The sequence below is a fragment of the Alosa pseudoharengus genome, unplaced genomic scaffold, assembly GCF_046254945.1.
Source record: "Alosa pseudoharengus isolate Yale_2024_CS ecotype anadromous, Long Island Sound unplaced genomic scaffold, YU_APseudo_1.1 YU_APseudo_1.1_scf_8, whole genome shotgun sequence".
Taxonomy (NCBI): domain Eukaryota; kingdom Metazoa; phylum Chordata; class Actinopteri; order Clupeiformes; family Clupeidae; genus Alosa; species Alosa pseudoharengus.
The window spans coordinates 6,496,019-6,513,940 of record NW_027468870.1 but is presented as its reverse complement, the minus strand read 5'-3'; the positions used below and the strand labels follow the sequence as shown (position 1 = coordinate 6,513,940).

General features: G+C 41.1%; 2 protein-coding genes and 1 long non-coding RNA gene across 3 annotated transcripts in view; 2 read left to right on the top strand and 1 right to left on the bottom strand.

Annotated features, from left to right (window-relative positions):
• The window catches only part of faxdc2 (fatty acid hydroxylase domain containing 2), an 11,619-nt gene extending 4,755 nt beyond the window's left edge, over positions 1 to 6,864 (bottom strand). The window contains exons 1-5 of the mRNA XM_076274299.1: positions 6,758 to 6,864; positions 6,350 to 6,399; positions 3,688 to 3,776; positions 3,341 to 3,444; positions 2,807 to 2,928 (exon numbers count right to left, since the gene is read on the bottom strand). Coding sequence (XP_076130414.1) covers positions 2,807 to 2,928; positions 3,341 to 3,444; positions 3,688 to 3,776; positions 6,350 to 6,399; positions 6,758 to 6,830 — 438 coding nt within the window. The 5' untranslated portion in view covers positions 6,831 to 6,864. The remainder of the gene's footprint in view (positions 1 to 2,806; positions 2,929 to 3,340; positions 3,445 to 3,687; positions 3,777 to 6,349; positions 6,400 to 6,757) is intronic.
• A 1,682-nt stretch (positions 6,865 to 8,546) lies between these two features.
• On the top strand, positions 8,547 to 13,558 carry LOC143112063 (uncharacterized). The gene is made up of 6 exons (XM_076274313.1): positions 8,547 to 8,679; positions 9,058 to 9,243; positions 9,969 to 10,286; positions 10,916 to 11,332; positions 13,275 to 13,376; positions 13,551 to 13,558. Exons 1-6 carry the CDS (start codon positions 8,613 to 8,615, stop codon positions 13,556 to 13,558), a joined length of 1,098 nt encoding a protein of 365 aa, XP_076130428.1. The 5' UTR covers positions 8,547 to 8,612.
• A 574-nt stretch (positions 13,559 to 14,132) lies between these two features.
• Positions 14,133 to 17,517, top strand: LOC143111541 (uncharacterized). The gene is made up of 3 exons (XR_012984545.1): positions 14,133 to 14,203; positions 16,621 to 16,646; positions 16,747 to 17,517. It is a non-coding gene; the product is annotated as an uncharacterized LOC143111541 (long non-coding RNA).
• Positions 17,518 to 17,922: the final 405 nt, after the last annotated feature.

The following is a 17,922-nucleotide window of genomic DNA, read 5'->3' as shown; positions in this document are numbered from 1 at the left end:
TGCAGTCTGGCCTTGACAGTGAAACAGAGGATATCCTCCCCAACAGCGGCATTTGTGAACATAGAGTGTGAAACGGAGTGGTCGGCAAAGTGTAGGCATGCCAACTTTCCCTGCATTCTGAGTCCAGTCCAATGTTTTTTGGTGTCTGTTTGTTTTATGTTAAGAAGGAATCTCCTTGCTGTTGTATTCTGTAGTGTGTGTTGTGCCTCGTTGTGATATACAGTAGCCTCTGCTGTTACAGATGGGTCTGTGACAACTGCATCAGATGCCTGTGGTGCTGTGTGTGAGTTGTGTTGTGTCCATTCCAGTTTGACTGACATTCTGTTGCACAGATCATTTAAGTCCGGCCAGTCTGATCGGACTCCAAAGCCTGCAGCTTGTGTGTCCAGTTTCCCGCTGCTTTTCCTCCTAAAGCCTAGGAAGCTGTCCTGGCCTGGTTTGGCCAGGGGTACCTTCCTCTTCCTGAGGTCCAGCAGGAGGGAAGCTCTGGCTAGCTCTCTGACAGTGGAATCGTCATTGTTGAGCATGCAGATGAGGTGTGTCAGCCTGGTGGCAGTGTATACCCATTCCACGTTTGGGACTCCCAGCCCCCCCTCTTTGCGTGAGAGGAAGATGAGGTCCCGGGTAGAGTGAGAGTTCAGCCCCAGCCATTTTCTGACGGCCTGGATGGTTTTATTATTCATGTCGCATAGGACATTTTGTGGGATGTGGACGTTTGCAAAGAGGTGTTGTACCTTTGTCAGGGCCACCTCTCTGATAGCGTCCAGTTTCATGACTACAGGGAGGGGGGAGGAGTCAATTAGGTCGATCCTGTTCTTATAGGCATGGCATAGCTCCTGTACCTGCTCCCCCCACTCACCTGCAATGTTGATGTTATGGCCAAGATAGGTGTATGACTCATGGCGTGGGTAGACTCTGATGGGCTGCCCCATGATGGACACACACACACACATATGTACACACACACATATGTACACACACACACATGTACACACACACACACACACACACACACACACACACACACACACACACACACACACACACACACACACACACACACACACACATATATGTACACACACACACACACACACACACACACACACACACACACACACACACACACACACACACACACACACACACACACACACACACACATACATATGTACACACACACACACATATGTACATACACACATATGTACACACACACATATGTACACACACACACACACACACACACACACACACGTACACACACACACACACACACACACACACACACACACACACACACACACACACACACACACACACACACACACAAATATCAAATTTCTATCTAAAGTGTATGCATGTAAGGGATAATGGACGACACGGTGTTCTGTTCACAGAAGTTAATGCACGGTCGAGGTTGTAAAACGGCCCCGACGCGAAGCCTCGTAGTGCATTAACTTCTGTGAACAGACCACCGTGGAGTCCATTATCCCGCTTATTCCACTGTTGCCACTTGCGTTGTGTTCATTTCCTGTTACAATTTTAACGTTTTAATCGCTAAAACTGTCTTGTTTGTAGAACTAATTTCTTCCGACACATATCAACTAATTTCTCAACACAGGACAAACTGCCGTTACTAGTTCTAAATAGATGGTTGCTACGGCCAAAGGCCAGTCGTTAGTTCTATCTCTCCCGTTGTCAAGCGGGCGTATCCCAAGAATCTGATGAACTTTAGCTTTGAAACATCGCTTTTACTTAGCCTGCTGTCATCCATCTAGCTAAAAGCCACCTCCGTCATATGCTACAATGTTGCCATGTTCTGAACATCTGCATTTTACAGCTCGGATGCAACGTGACAGTTCATTTAAACTTCACAACGAGTTCGGCGAATTAATATACAAGTGTGATACGGCCAAAAAAATGGATCTACTTCATAGGTGTGCAGATAACATACGGTTAATGGTCGTTCTAAATTACGTAGGACAATGGGAAATTCAACCAAGCAGTGGAATAAGTCATTATATTAACTCATAACTAACACACACACACATGTGTACACACACGTACACACACAAATATCAAATTTCTATTTAAAGTGTATGCATGTCACATTATATAAACTCATAACTAACACACACACACACACACATATATGTACACACACACGTACACACACAAATATCAAATTTCTATCTAGAGTGTATGCATGTCATTATATAAACTCTTAACTAACACACACACACACACACACACACACACAAATATCAAATTTCTATCTAGAGTGTATGCATGTCATTATATAAACTCATAACTAAAATAGACACACTAATGGACGGAGATTGTGGGATATGAATGCGAATAGAGCACTTTCAATGATCTTTGTACCTGAGATATTGTGCTATGTGTGCATTACCAAATACCTTATCAACACACACAGACAGACACACACACACACACACACACAGTGATAACCCAGTATGGGGTAACCTGGGATCACTCCATGGAGTGTGTCTGTCTGGGTTATCATAACGACAAACAAGCAGATAACATAGCCAACAGCCCTTATCAGATGTGCACACACTCTAGTACACACACACACACACACACACACACACACACACACACACACACACACACACACACACACACACACACACACACACACACACACACACACACACACACCCTTTGCTGATGGGATTTTGGAATTTGTTCAGCAAGTGATTTGGTGGAAGTAGGCCAAAGTTGAGTGTGTGTGTGTGTGTGTGCGCGTGTGTGTGTGTGTGTGTGTGTGTGTTCATACCGGGTTGTTCTTGTCCTGTTGGATGCGGTAGCGCGTGATGAAGCTTGGCTTTCCAGTGGAGTCAGCCAACATGAAAAGTCCATTCAACAACCAGAAACCAGCGGTGGGAACCAGCATGGTCCCTACACACACACACACACACACACACACACACACACACACACACACACACACACACACACACACACACACACACACACACACACACACACACACACACACACACACACACACACACACACACACACACACACACACACACACACACACACACACACACACACACACACACACACACACACACAGTTTTAATATGGCATATGCATGAGAATAAAGGATGCTATCACAGATACTCAGACGTAACATGGGTATCAAAGCGGAATATATCCGGTATCCTGTTCTATTGTTGTGCCAAAAATAAAATGTTCTCTTGGTCACATACAGCCACACACACACACACACACACACACACACACACACACACACGCATGCACGCACACTCACACACACAATGGTTACAGGTCAGGGCCTCACCCAGGAAGAAGAGCGTTGTCTCGCGACCTTCAAAGTGGAGCAGAAGGTTACTCCACTGGGTCTGCCAGAAGTCTCCAGATGCACCCCAGAACCGCTGCAGATGCCTTCAAGAGGGGGCACACACACACACACGCAGGCATGTACACAGACACACACACGCAAGCACACACACACACACACACACACACACACACACACCTCTTTACTTGTTGGCTGTTATGAAAATATGCCAAAGTGCCATATCATGAAATACGCAACAAATAAACAGCATGTACAACAACAACAGCAGCAGCTAAGCAGATGCCCATCCTGTACACACTGGGGCTAGGGTCCGGTGGAACACGTACCACATCACTGAGTTCCGGAACGCCACCAGGAAGAAGAGGCTTGAGCCGATGATGAAGGCTGCCTTCTTCATAGAGTCCCATAATCCTCCCTACACAAGTAATCAATCAATCAATCAACCAATCAATCGAACAACCAATCATTGATCAGTCAGAGTATTCCACCCAATGGGAGGTTATGTGAACCTATAATGAACAGTATGATGGATTGTAATGTCCAAGCCAGTGCCGCGATACTGACTCTCATTCAGCATTTTCCTGTACCTTAAATGCATATTATCACAAGGTCATGCAGGTCAAATATACCATCACAAGGACATAAACATAAAGAGTGGGCCATATATGACACAATGCATTATACCACTGTGACACAGTAGCGTGATATTTATTTACTTAATATTATGATATGAATTCTATGTTGGTACTGACGTCTACCCTGATAACATTGCTTCTGCTGTCTGCTACATGCCACACTACCTTGAGTCACAGCGGAAATCGGAAAGTAAGTATGAGTGACTCATCAACTACTGCCTCAAGAATCAAGATGGCCGCAGCAGACTCTCAATATAGCAATTATGATGGCAATAAATCAAATAGCAATTCTTGCTGTATTGTAAACAATTATGCTAATAGAGAGTGATTTCCACCGCGTGTAGAGACAAGCACTGAGAGCATGTCTCCAGTCACGTCATCAATAAAGAAACTGTGAGGACTTTTCAACATGCCAATTCTATACTTTGTTGGTATCTTTTCTTGTATTATATAATACATACATAAACAAACAAACAAATACACACACACACAGGCACACACACAACTACAAATATAACAAACAACAACACACACAGTCTAGTTCTGCCAGATGACCTTTGGTATGAGGACATGATGTCCTCCTCCCACTCTGGATTAAGCCAGTTTAACAGGGCACACCACAAATCATAACTGCTCTCACTCAAATGCTTAGATTAACACCGCCCATCAGAACTCTGTTCCTAAAACACAGTCACACACACACACACACACACAGTACAAGGATGGGCAAAAATTCATCAAAATGTATTTAAAAAAATAAAATTTGAAATACCCTAATTGTAAGTGTATCAAAATAAACTACCAAATACAGTAGCCATGCCATGTATCAAAATAAAATACTGTATTTTTGTATTTTGAAAATACTAAAAAATACTCTTTAAAGGTAAACTATGCAGTATTGGCAATTTCCTTACTGTTTTTTTCGTTTTTTGCTTATTTTTCGCTTGCTCTGTCATGATGCCTGGCGTGTATGTGTATTTGAATGCAGTAAAGCAATTCGTTACACTCGTAATACTTCCTGACACTGAGGCCGTCGGCCCGCCGGCCCACAGTTGCAAGGGTGGTTTTTCCGCTCACAGGCGCTAGGGGGAACTGAGACGGCCACCATTCAACCCGAAAAAAGTCATATAACCATTCCAATGACTCTGAAGCTGGTAAATGAAGTTAAATTAAGCTAAAAAACTTGCATATTAAGCTATAAAACCTGCATAGTGTGCCTTTAAAGGGAGCATGAAATCCCTTTGCAAACCTTCCGTATCTGTCTATTTAATCTATTCCTTTATCACTACACTGAGTCTGTTGATTGAATGGGCAGTGTTTGAGAGCAACCACTTTTCTCTGCTTACAAGGCATGCCATAAATCTGCACAGTCAACAGATCAACTATGCCGACCTGCCTGGTACATCTCATAGCCTACTGAATCAGAGATGTACTCAAAAAGTCACAACCGAACTTGTCAAGTGGTACAAACAAACTGACCGCCGAACCTATTGGGAGATACAGAATGTGGGCAACAGAATGCAGAATGCAGTTCTATTACCTTAAAATAACAACTTCAAACTCATGGCATATAATACGGAGAATGAAGTCTCTGACATTGTATCAATGTATGCCAGGAATGCTTGATATTGCACTGTGTAATGCTGTTGATCAGGTAGGACCATGACCCTAGTTGGTTTTTAACTAACTCGGTACCGTGTAAGTGCTAAATGGTGTTATATTGACACCATGGGGCATAAATATGGATTTTTAATTGTGTTGCTTCAGGTGATACATGGGGCAACTTTTTGATATGTTGCAGGGCAACGACAAAACCGATTCTATGTGTTCCAATTGGATTATTAAAGTTCTCAAGAAAAAGCTGATGGTTTGTTCTCAAGAAACACGTTGGTGTAAGAGGAGTGTGTGTGAGCAACCTGCTTGTTACTCATCTTGTAATGGATCGCCTTCCCAAATCTTCACCAGTCAGAGGCATTGTTTTGCACTTTTAGGCTACTTTTATCACCAAAAGTATTGGTTTTACCAAAAAATATTTGGCAGCATTTTTAAACTAAAATACACGCCTATAAAGTATTTTGATACAAAATATGAAGGCATTCTTTTAATCCAATAAAATACAAATTACAAAATACTATTTTGTATTTGAAATGCTACTGCCCATCCCTGCACACACACACACACACACACACACACACACACACACACACACACACACACACACGTTCACTCACCGACATTCTATATTAACACTTTCTGTATCCCCACATGGAAAAAAGTAATCGCGGTGTTTCACATAGAAAGCTATGCTTTCACGTGTTTCACAAAGACAGACATAGACAAGACATGTGTTTACCTGGTTGGCGCATTGATCCGTCTGGGATTGAACCGTTTGTTTAGTCATGTCTGCAAGAGAAAACAAAGCAAGTTTGTGTCTGCTTTGGTCACGCATAGACTACGCTACTACAAGTAACACTTGGCCTCCGATCGCGTTTCTGCAGCTCACACAATATAGACAATCAAACACTGTATCCATTAAACTACTGCGAGGCACAGAAGTTACATTAGTGTCAAAGTCAAAAAACCCAGGCCGGTGTATGCCTGGGACGGGTCAAAGAATTGACGACGCACCCGTACGTAGGCTAGTAGGCTATCGCGTTGACAAAAATAACACATTCCAAAAACTACACGACATTGTTTAATTCGTTAAGAGCGAATGAGGAATCGACGAATGACGAATCGAAATTCAGGTAACAAAACTCACCTGCAGTGTGGGGATAGCTGACGATCAACTCTGACCCAACATCCACAACTTTTGTTGACAGTATCTGCGCCATAAACGAGTCCTGATTGGTGGTGTTTCAAGTCACATGTTCGCCCGTCCACATGCGCTTAGCCGGTGCCGGTCATTTGTCGACTGTAGCCTAATCGATCACGGAGATGATTAGAGGCTCCACCTATGTACAATCTTTGGTTAGGCCTATGTCTTTCTGAGAAGCCAGTCTTATCCAACCTTTATTGACCCGAGAGGAACTTGAATAACAAGACCGATAAGAAATGATTGGGCATAGACCTAGGCCTATTATCACACATTTCCACATGCAGTGTGTTGAGTGTCTTAAGGGATCCCTACATTTCTATAGGTCAGTTACTGAAATAGCCTATACTGCTTAAAAATCAGGGTCTAGCTATGTGTGTGTGTGTGTGTGTGTGTGCGCGCGCACGCGGGCTATGGAATATTGTTATTCTTCTCACATCCCTGCAGGGAGGACTAAAGGCAGTGATCTGGGCAGATGTGTTCCAGACGCTGGTGATGTTCGCCACAGTAGACTACAGACAGGTGCAGGAGGGCAGTATAGATGCAGAAACCCTCCGTTACCTCTCAAAAGATTAACAAGGGCCTCCGGCCTCAGAAATATGTGTGATAGGAATCAGGCTTCCTGTTCTGATTCTATTCTGATCTGATTTTGCTACAATAAGTATAATCTAATTGTGTTGCAATAAGATGAATTCCAAGGGCCGCTACCACAGGTAGCAGTCAACATTGATTCTGTCTCTCTCTCTCTCTGTGTGTGTGTGTGTGTGTGTGTGTTCTACTACCTCTTCACTGACACTGAAATGATTTGAATCATATGTGACATAAGTGTGAATATGATTGTCCACCCCTCACTCCTACACTGGCAAAGTGACTGTTGGGTGTCTGACGTGGCCTTTGACATCAAAAAGCTCAGCTTGTGTTTTTGCCCAGAATAGATCAGCTATTTAGCTGTTCCTCACAGCTACAATGGGCTACAACCGAATATTATATTCAAGCGACATAAAGCTCATGTGAGCTTTAACCACTTTTGTTTAGATAAGCAGAACCCACATCCTGTCTAACATTTAAAGTTCAACACCAGCAGCTTGTCAGGAGAGAAAGGGGTGCACATTCCACACCTCAAATTTATTCTTCACGCTGATATTACATGTATTGACTTGTTTGTTTGTTTTCTTGATTTGTTTTATGTATTGCCATTTTTAGTGGGCCTTCCCTCATCTCTAAATATCACAAAAGATGAAGACGTGCTGTGGAACATTCCGTTTCTGCAGTCAGAGGGGTTGCCATTCTCAGGAAAGCCACTGAGCATGACTAAAAATACAACCTCAGAGTACAGATGTGTGCCTTATAAGCATCTACTGAGCCAGTGAAATTTGATGATACATTAAAAATACATTATTTAAATTATATCTAATCAAATTAATTAAGTATTGAAATTACACTAAGTTAAATGTAGTTTTTTAACTTTAACTGATCGCTAATCGTAATTTGCAATTGCAATGGCTAAGGGCCATGGAGCAGTCTACATAATCCTCTCTCTATTTTCCACTTCACCCTGTGATCTTCACATGTCACAGTGTCCACATGAAAACTGTAGGTTGTTGTAAATACAGTGTACTGAGGGTCTGGGCGTCTGGTAAGGCTTGTGGTTTGTGCTGCGGTGGAGGGTATGACCTGAGCAGGACGAGTGTCAATGGAAACTTCACACTTCTGTTTACAGGAAATCAGACACAGCTGCAGATACACCAGCAGTATTAGTGCAGTGCTATCTACCATCCTATTGTGTCAGAATGCTTTTGATATGTACGCCAGAATGAGGACCTTTTTCTCCGCAGGCCTGCTTCTCTGCCTGAGTGGGCTTAGACACGGTAAGAATTGCGTCCTCTCGTATAGTGAAATGATACACATTTTCTCCACGTATGTTTCTCCACGCTGGTGGGCTTCGAATGGCGACTGTCATGTCCTCTGTAACAGTATAGCTATAGTCTCCATCATGCCTACTTGTCTTCTGAAGTGGTCTAAACATGAAGTGACCTTTGTCTGCTGATGTGATAAAATAATCTACATTTTCTCTTTATAATTTTTTTGCACTTGGAAGAGCAATGCTAAGCCAAATAAAGCATCAGGCTCAGGCAGAGTAGTATTAGAAGTGTTCTCTTCATCTAAGTGATGCACGTTCTGTAGAACATTTTGCAGATGTGTTCACTAAACGCTCTGATATCAGGTCATTGTGTTTTTCTCTGAAGGTAAAGTGATCCCGGTGGCTCCTGGCAGTGATGTGAGTGAGAAATGTGAGGGCAGCTGGGACGGAATCAGAACCGACGACATAGTGCTGAAGATAGACAACACTGCCCATCTCCTGGTGCAGAACTTTCAAGACAAAAGACGTTACACATGCGGCAGTAAAGAGCTTATACTGGAGAGGAAACATGGTAAATTACAACATGTACACAACTCTGCATGATAATTCATCAATTGTAGTATAACATTTGCAGACAATTACACTTGGTGGTAATCAATCTGTAAGCCAGTTGTAATTTTATATTAATAATCACTTTGAATTTGTGTATAGGTCAGAAATGTTCATTGCATTGTCATGTCATGTACATTTTATGTTTTTTTTTATATAATAATGTTATTTAGATTTATCATAAATTCATAATCTATAGAAAGCATTTTACTGGTCAGTTTACTTTTGGTAGAAATTCTGTAGCAGACAAAGTAACGTTTATTGTAGCTAATTAGACAACACAAAATTCGATTTTCATGCTGATTTTAACAGTCTGGTACACAACTATGCAATCATTTGTCAAATAAGCAATACTATTCCATGAATATATCCACAAATTAATTTCACACTAATTTTTATGAAATTACTATAATTTCTAAATTGCATTTTTATAATTGTTAATTGCACAAATGCAGTACACACATCTATATATGAATAATGTAAAGAGTATGGGCTGTTTGTGTTAATGTGGCCATTCTCACACGGAGTAAACTGTGTACTCTAAGAGTACTCTTAAGTACTCTTATTTCCTGATAATGTTATATTCTGATATCCTACTGATAATGACATAAATAAACATGATGATGATAAATATGTGATATGCATATACATGTAGGATGATGCTCCATATGTTTACGTTTCTCTCAGCCTCCTCAGGTGACGCCACCCTGCTGTTCAGAGCCGTGGGTCAGTCTGTGCATCTCTTCTGCAAACACCTGGGCTCTGAGACGTACTCAGGGGACTGGAGCTGGAAACCTCATGGGAGCTTCAACAGACGCCTCTCTAACAGCTCGGGGCCCTTTACAGGGCGAGTATCTAAAAAAGGAAGGGGAGATAATGACTTCTCGCTGCACATCTCTTCTGTGGAGTGGGGTGACTCAGGGCGGTTCCAGTGCACAATGCGCCTGATACGGCCGGGAGGAGGCCCAGAGAAACAGACATCCTACGAGCTGGTGGTTGTTCAGGGTGAGTGATTTACAAAAACAAACACAAAAAAAACATTTTTTCATTTATTCTTTTTAAAATATCTGCAATTACTCTTGGTTGTTTTCAAGAATATTACACTTAAGCCAATTACACATTTAAAACTTTCTCAATGAATTCATCAATGACTTAATTATTAGGCAAGGGAAGTAGAGAATATCAGATAACATTTGCACTGAGTGTGGTGTTTAGGGTTATATAATGATAAGATCACATAAGACTGAAAGATAAGCCCAACTGGAGGATAAATAAAGTAAATGTTTTATCCATGACTAAGGTTTTGGAATGCATTCTCATTCTGTAATGTGTGGAGAGTTCTTGCTGTGTTATTGCAGTGATATTGTGAAACTCTGAGCTCTGTCTGGTAATCCCTCTTCAACACCAACCCTTTGGCATGTGTCTCAATAACGCATGAATTAAAGTACAGAGTGCAGTTGTCAGCATGGAATACTGATAAGAGTTTGAAGAGGGGAGCACACATGCAGTGTCTGGTGTACTCACACTGTTCAGCTTTGGGTCTGGTGTGGCTTGGCTTCATTAGAGCGGCTTGTGTGTGTGTGTGTGTGTGTGTGTGTGTGTGTGTGTGTGTGTGTGTGTGTGTGTGTCCTCAGCCACAGTGGAGCCCCAGCGTGTGTATGAGGGAGGAAGCGTGACCCTGCGCTGCTCTGTCTCTCTCTGTAAGACACCTGTGCAGGTGTGCTGGATTCACCTGGATTCCAACAGCAAATACTCCTGTCAGCATTACTCTACTTACTCAAACCGCTGTAAACCTGGGACAGCAGCTGTCTCTCACACCGTGAGCATCGTCAGCTCAGACCAGAGCCAGTGGGCCTGTGCGGTTTTCCATGAGGGCACACTGAGAGCTCTGCTGCCTGTCCAGCTGAACGTGTCCAAACACACCACCACACACACGCCACCCACACACACGACGGCGGTGCGGAGGGCCACGACTCTGCCGGCAACACACAGTGAGACCGCTGAGGATGCTAGAAACGCCACGGCAACACAACACACAGAGCCATCAGCAGGTGTGTCTTTTATCCATCCATCCATCTATCTATCCATCCATCCATCCATCCACCCATCCATCCATCCATCCATCCATCCATCCACCCATCCATCCATCCATCCATCCACCCATCCATCCATTCATGTTATTGTCCTTGCATTCTTCTTTACATCATAGTGGAGGGAGAACTGGATTTATATTTATGTACTTCCAGAGCAGATAGCCTGAGACCGTATGCTGTACTAGATGGAAACTCAACTTATACAGCCATAATTTACAGTGCAGAGCAAAGTCAGAGTATGTGTGCTCTTTGCGGTATACAACATAGTATAATTTTGTCAAAAAACAGAAAAACATGCCCAGAAAAATAACACTGCCCAAAGAAACTTCTAAAAAAAAACCAAACATCCCTTCCATAATGAAACACTACATTTAAAAAAAAATACCGATAAGTTCCAAAATATTGTTTTACATAAACAGCATTATTCGTTAAAATCTATATTACTAATTAATGTGTATGATGTTTAATTGTTTTATTCAGTGTTATCAATTTAATGTGGACTTCATGTAGGCATTTACACTCTGCAGAAGCAGTGTTTTCTTTAATCTCTTTGTATTTTCCATTTGCATTTTCAGTGTGCGTATTCTGTAACTCGTGCATATTCAAAACTCTTCATATTTAAGTGATGATGTAGAAAATCCCCCAGCTCATTTAGTACACACTGCATTTTTTTTTTTTTTTTTTTAAATCTGGGACTTTTCCATTCGGATTTTCACTGTATGAGCAAGAGAATGTGAACTGAAGTATATAACCACATGTCCAGTTCTAAAACAAAAACATGTTTGTGTAATTTCAAAACCTCTTCATATCAAATAGGCTACCTGATGCACTCACTGATAAAAAAAAAAAAAACAATGCCCACAATAAATATTACATGGTATTAAAGTGCAGTATGCTATGCATGTATGATAAAAAAAAAACACGTTTGTCTACATTTCCTGTTTGTGTCTGGCCATAGTAATATGCCTCCATTATAGGCCATGTTCTTGTTTGTCTTGTGTCTTTTGGAGACAATGGTGAGACATGTAATTACAAACTGAGTGTAAAACCTTTGAAGTTCTGCTGACTTGATGTTAGTTTTGATTCACAGGTTTCAGAAACTATGCCCCGTATTTCAAATTCAATGTGTAATCAGTCAGTAGATTATTATTGTTTGGGGGAAACTATAAATATTTATTTATTGTATACTATTACTTTTACAGGCAACATTCTCACAGAAAAAACAATAACGGCAATAACAAAAACAACATGTGTTATTATTATATAATATTATTGTCATTATATAATTAAATTAAAATGTATATAATTAAATTAACATGTATAGTATAAGTATAGTTACGACTACTGTTACCATCTACTGCTACTGCTCCAGTAGTGTCTACCTGCAGGAGTGGGGTTAAGCTCTGTGTCTGGTCATGACTATGTCTTCTTATTTACTAAAACTGTGTTTACTAATGTCTCTCTGCAGGAGTGGGGTTAAGCTCTGTGTCTGGTCATGACTATGTCTTCTTATTTACTAAAACTGTGTTTACTAATGTCTCTCTGCAGGAGTGGGGTTAAGCTCTGTGTCTGGTCATGACTATGTGTTATTATTTACTAAAACTGTGTTTACACATAGCTCATAGTAATGTCTCCCTGCAGGAGTGGTGTTAAGCTCTGTGTCTGGTCATGACTATGTGTTATTATTTACTGAAACTGTGTTTACTCATAGTAACTGTTACTGCCCCAGTGCTGTATCGTACAGATGATCATTACTAAGACTGATAGTGCTGTTGTGTCCCCCAGTGCTGTATCGTACAGATGATCATTACTAAGACTGATAGTGCTGTTGTGTCCCCCAGTGCTGTATCGTACAGATGATCATTACTAAGACTGATAGTGCTGTTGTGTCCCCCTGCAGGAGTAAGTGTCCCACATATCTGTGTCATGAGTGTGTTTGGCCTGGTTGTGGTCATCTTGGTGGCTCTGACCGCTCTGCTGCTGTGGAAACTAGCAGATAAAGGTACTCATGCTCTTATTTTGTGCTCCCTGAGAGGATTTTAAACGCCTGCGTATAATTACTTCCCTCTTCGGTTTGTTTACTTCAATCAACCTTAAGTTTCTGAGGCCTTCCTTTTTTTCAACCAAATGTTCTACTACTTCTGAATAAATCTTGTGTTTTATTTTTACTCTTCAGTTTGGTAATTTGGGTGGTCTAGTGGTCTACAAATGTAATTGACTGTTTATGTAACTCGTACATTTGACATTTGACAGTGCATCTTGTGTGCTCGTCCATGTGTGTGTCTGTGTGTGTGTGTGTGTGTGTGTGTGTGTGTGTGTGTGTTTCTGTGTGTGTGTGTTTCTGTGTGTGTGTGTGAGTGAGTGGGTGAGTGTGTGTGTGTGTGTGTGTGTGTGTGTGTGTGTGTGTGTGTGTGTGTGTGCGTGTGTGTATGTGCGTGTGTGTGTGTGTGTGTGTGTGTGTTTCTGTGTGTGTGTGTGTGAGTGAGTGAGTGAGTGAGTGAGTGTGTGTGTGTGTGTGTGTGTGTGTGTGTGTGTGTGTGTGTGTGTGTGTGTGTGTGTGTGTGTGTGTGTGCGTGTGTGTATGTGCGTGTGTGTGTGTGTGTGTGTGTGTATGTCTGTGTTAAGTTTGAACTTATACGTTGATGTTGTGTTTTTCAGATGTAGAAGTGTGTGAGGATGAGGATGAGCGTAGGACATCAGATGAAGAGGCGTGTGCTGAGGGGCTTTTGCCCCACAGAGGGAGTGTGACATACGCATCGCCCCACAGAGGGAGTGTGACATACGCATCGGTGCATTTCAAGAGAAAACCCACTGAGGATCTGCGCAAAGGTTAATTCCTCTTCTCTCGTTACACTTGAAACTTTCAGTTTGAATTAAATCAACAGAAAAAAAAACCTCTCAAAATTTGGCACCTTCTGTTTGTGAACTGTCAGTTTCATATTCAGCTACACACCTATATGTCACATTTGAAACTATGAAGCAACAGTGATGTAGTTTGTCATACACTTATAAGTTGTAGATTGCTATACACCTCAAGAGTTTGAACATAATTGGTTAAAAACTGTATTGTTTTGTTAATAAACAAACAAAAAAGTGTGAGCAAAGTCATTGTTAATCTATCAGAAAAGGTAAAGCACAGTTGTACTATTGTTATACAACAGCTATGGAGAGAGGTCACTTCTGTCTGCACTTTGTTTGACAAGTTAATATACATTTATAGTACTGAGACTGGAATGATTCAATTATGAATGAAATAATTATGTGAAGAGGAAGAAATTAGAGGTTGTATCAGTGATTGCGGGGTAACGTCACTTCTGTTGATGTTCAAACAAAACAGAGAGCTAGCTCACTACTCCCTCCCCCTCCCTCCCGTGCAATTGAAACTCTCCTAAACGCGCATCTCGTCGGTTATTGGTTGGAACACTTTATTTTGCCTTGGAGTGGTTGGCAACACTTGTTGGTAGCAATTGTTTTTGTGTACAGATCTCGGAGCCTAGGCTGCCTACAGAGACGTGTTTTTTTTGACGGCCTGCTTATGGGGCAGGTAGCTAGTGGATCGTTAGGAAAGGTTAGATGAATGTGGTCGTTTATGTTTGGGCCTTTTTTGGGCCTGAAATCGCTGATACAACCTTTAATACAAATGATCAGGTATCACAGTCTGATTAAATCTATCAACAAAGGTAAAGCATAGTTGCATTGTAGTCTATATAGTTGCAACAATCTAATCTGTGCAAGAAGCAGCCAGGGGGATGGCTTCTAGAATGCTGCTGTATTATACTAAATCTAGAATATAAATAATTAATAACATTAATAATATAATAGTTTTGTGAGAGGTGGGCTTGGATTGGACTCTGTAGGGTCAGTTGGAGATGACTGTGCATGTAATCATGGTCTTTAAGCAGCATTATGTCACAGCTAAGGGCCCCTGTGGGTTGTAGAATATTAAGCTTTCTGTGGCCTTCACCTGGAGATAAAGCAGTGTGGACTCACATGTGAATTCCCTGTAGGTCTTAGGTCATGAATGTACACTTGGAGAAGTTGGTCTGATCTTCACGTATAGAGAGAGTGTGTTGTGGTGTGTAATATGCTACAAACACAGTCAACGTTCAAGGCAAAGTCCTTTTAAAGTCTACTTGGTTTAATTTAATTTTGTCTTCAGGTATATACCGGTACATCAGATTCAGTTACCTAATGCTTAAGGGTAAATTAATTTGTATTTCCAAAGACATCAATCAATGGGTTGAAACACTTGAACGTGTGAACAGTCATTTGCACACGCACATTCCACACATTCACACACACCCACCCACACATACACAGTACACAGAGACACAAACACACACAGACACACACACCCACACACACATACACGTGTTGCAATCACTGTGTGATTTTTTTTGTTTTTTTAGGTGTGCTTGTATGCTGGGCATACTGTATACAACTTTCCTACTCTCTATTTAAATACTACTGGGCTGTTTTGACAAGTGAATTTCCCAGCTGTGGGATCAATAAAGTCTTATCTTATCTTATCTTATCTTATCTTATCTTACACAAAAGTTGCTTTCAGACCTACGTGTAAGTGCGGATGTCAAGCGGTTGGGCCGTATATCTGAACAACATAACCGGTCATTTGGAAGTCCGAACTTAGCCAGCTGTTCTACTGCTCCCCTCCTAGTATTTCAGACGGACATTATGTAAAAGAGCTTGTGTCTGAACAAAGCGAAGAACATGCAGATATTCTGTTCATGAGTGTGTTCAACCATGTTCAACCAGTTCAACTACACGGACATTCTGTTTATGTGCGTGTGTCATTCACATATATGATCGCATAAGGTCAGCAGGTTAGCATCATGTCTGAATCACCCGAAGGGTTGGACCTCCGTTTGACAAAGCTCTACATATACTGCGGAGGTTGTGTCTGAAAGCAGCTACACACAAACACAGACACACAGACACAGACACACACACACACACACACACACACACACACATGCACACACACACAGTTTTATTTGCGTTTATCTTTATATTTGTCTACATTTTGTGGCTGTCACAGCGTTTCATGTTTATGTCAAAATGTCATATTTATAACCTGTCAATATGTGCACATGATGTTTGTATACAATTATCATAACACATTCATCATAATATGGTTAGTTATTTAACTAACTTAATTATTTAGTTAATTATATTATCTATTATAATTCAGTAAAATGTCTTCTGTACTCTTTTCTGTTGTTTTTCAGATGTTGCACCCACAGATCCTCCTGCTGTGAGTTTATCTCCAGTGTCTATGTACAGTATATCTATATCTAAGCAAAGGTAAACTGCTCTCTTATCTAACTGCTGGTGATTTATCTGTGTTTGTTTAGACTGCTGGTGGCACTGAGGGGGAGGATGTCACAGTCATATACGCTGGACTGAAGATGAATTCATGCAGTTAACAGAGACTCATCTCGTCTATTGTGAGCAGTCTGACTCAGAACTCTGTCTGCAGGTTTATGCCCTTATAGTTGTAAATCCTCTTGAGTAGCCATGTGGTGTCCAAAACCTGATAGTTTGGGTATAGTGTATGCAATATTAAGCAATATTTTAAACTTTATTTTTTTAAGCTTTATTATGTTTATCCTGTTTATTCTGTTTATGGTGGCCGTTTTTGTATGATGCACATCATGCCCTTGTAAATATTAACAGTTGGTAACAGCGTGTGATGTGAAATAATGCCAATGTTGACTCATCACCAAAATAACTAACAAGAGAAAATACTGCATTGTTGTAATTTACTTTACAATGAACAACAGTGGTTAGCCTTGTACAACTCAACATATTGTTAACGCCTATACAACCATATCCAAAAATACTGATGTAACCTTCATACTCATGTCTCAAAAGCTTAACTGAATCTAACTACATATAACAAAGGTGGGTCTTATGCCTGGTATAGTTTTAAGATTAAGTTTTTTAAGACTGAAAAGGAATATGCAGCATTACATTATACTAATCAAGCAATAACTTGATTTAATTTAATAAAGTATCTATCTATCTATCTATCTATCTATCTATCTATCTATAACTAAATGAACAAATGAATGATCAATCAATCAACCAATCAATCGATCAATCAATCCAGTTACATGCAAAGAAGCAAAGCTCAAACAAAAAACAAAAAACCATCCGGCACAAATTCATGTTAATGCAGCCAGTCAGAGGGAACGGATCACAGGTAGTCTATGCCTGAGCATCACAGTGTTCAGCCTCAGGCAGTTTTAGCAAAGTCCTTTTAGGCAAGTCCCTCCACTCGGCGGCCATATTGCAACGCTTTTTGGGCACTCATCGGGCATCCTATTCGGCAGAAATGCACGTGCACAAGGCTTCAGGACACCAATCTTGCACATGTGCTCACAACACATGATTGGCACGATGTCTTCACAACACACCATATGATTGGCTCAATGTATTCACATGTCGATGTTTTGCCGAGGAAGGGGTGGGATATGTGTAGACAAACTAGCCCCATGCATTTCTATGGAGGATTTTTTTAAGTGCTG

Excerpts from the sequence above, each read along its gene's own strand:
- LOC143112063 (XM_076274313.1), top strand. The coding sequence starts at position 8,613 with ATGTACGCCAGAATGAGGACCTTTTTCTCCGCAGGCCTGCTTCTCTGC. Across the intron at positions 8,680-9,057 it reads CCTGAGTGGGCTTAGACACG|GTAAAGTGATCCCGGTGGCT; the intron begins GTAAGAATTGCG and ends TTTTCTCTGAAG. Across the intron at positions 10,287-10,915 it reads CGAGCTGGTGGTTGTTCAGG|CCACAGTGGAGCCCCAGCGT; the intron begins GTGAGTGATTTA and ends GTGTGTCCTCAG.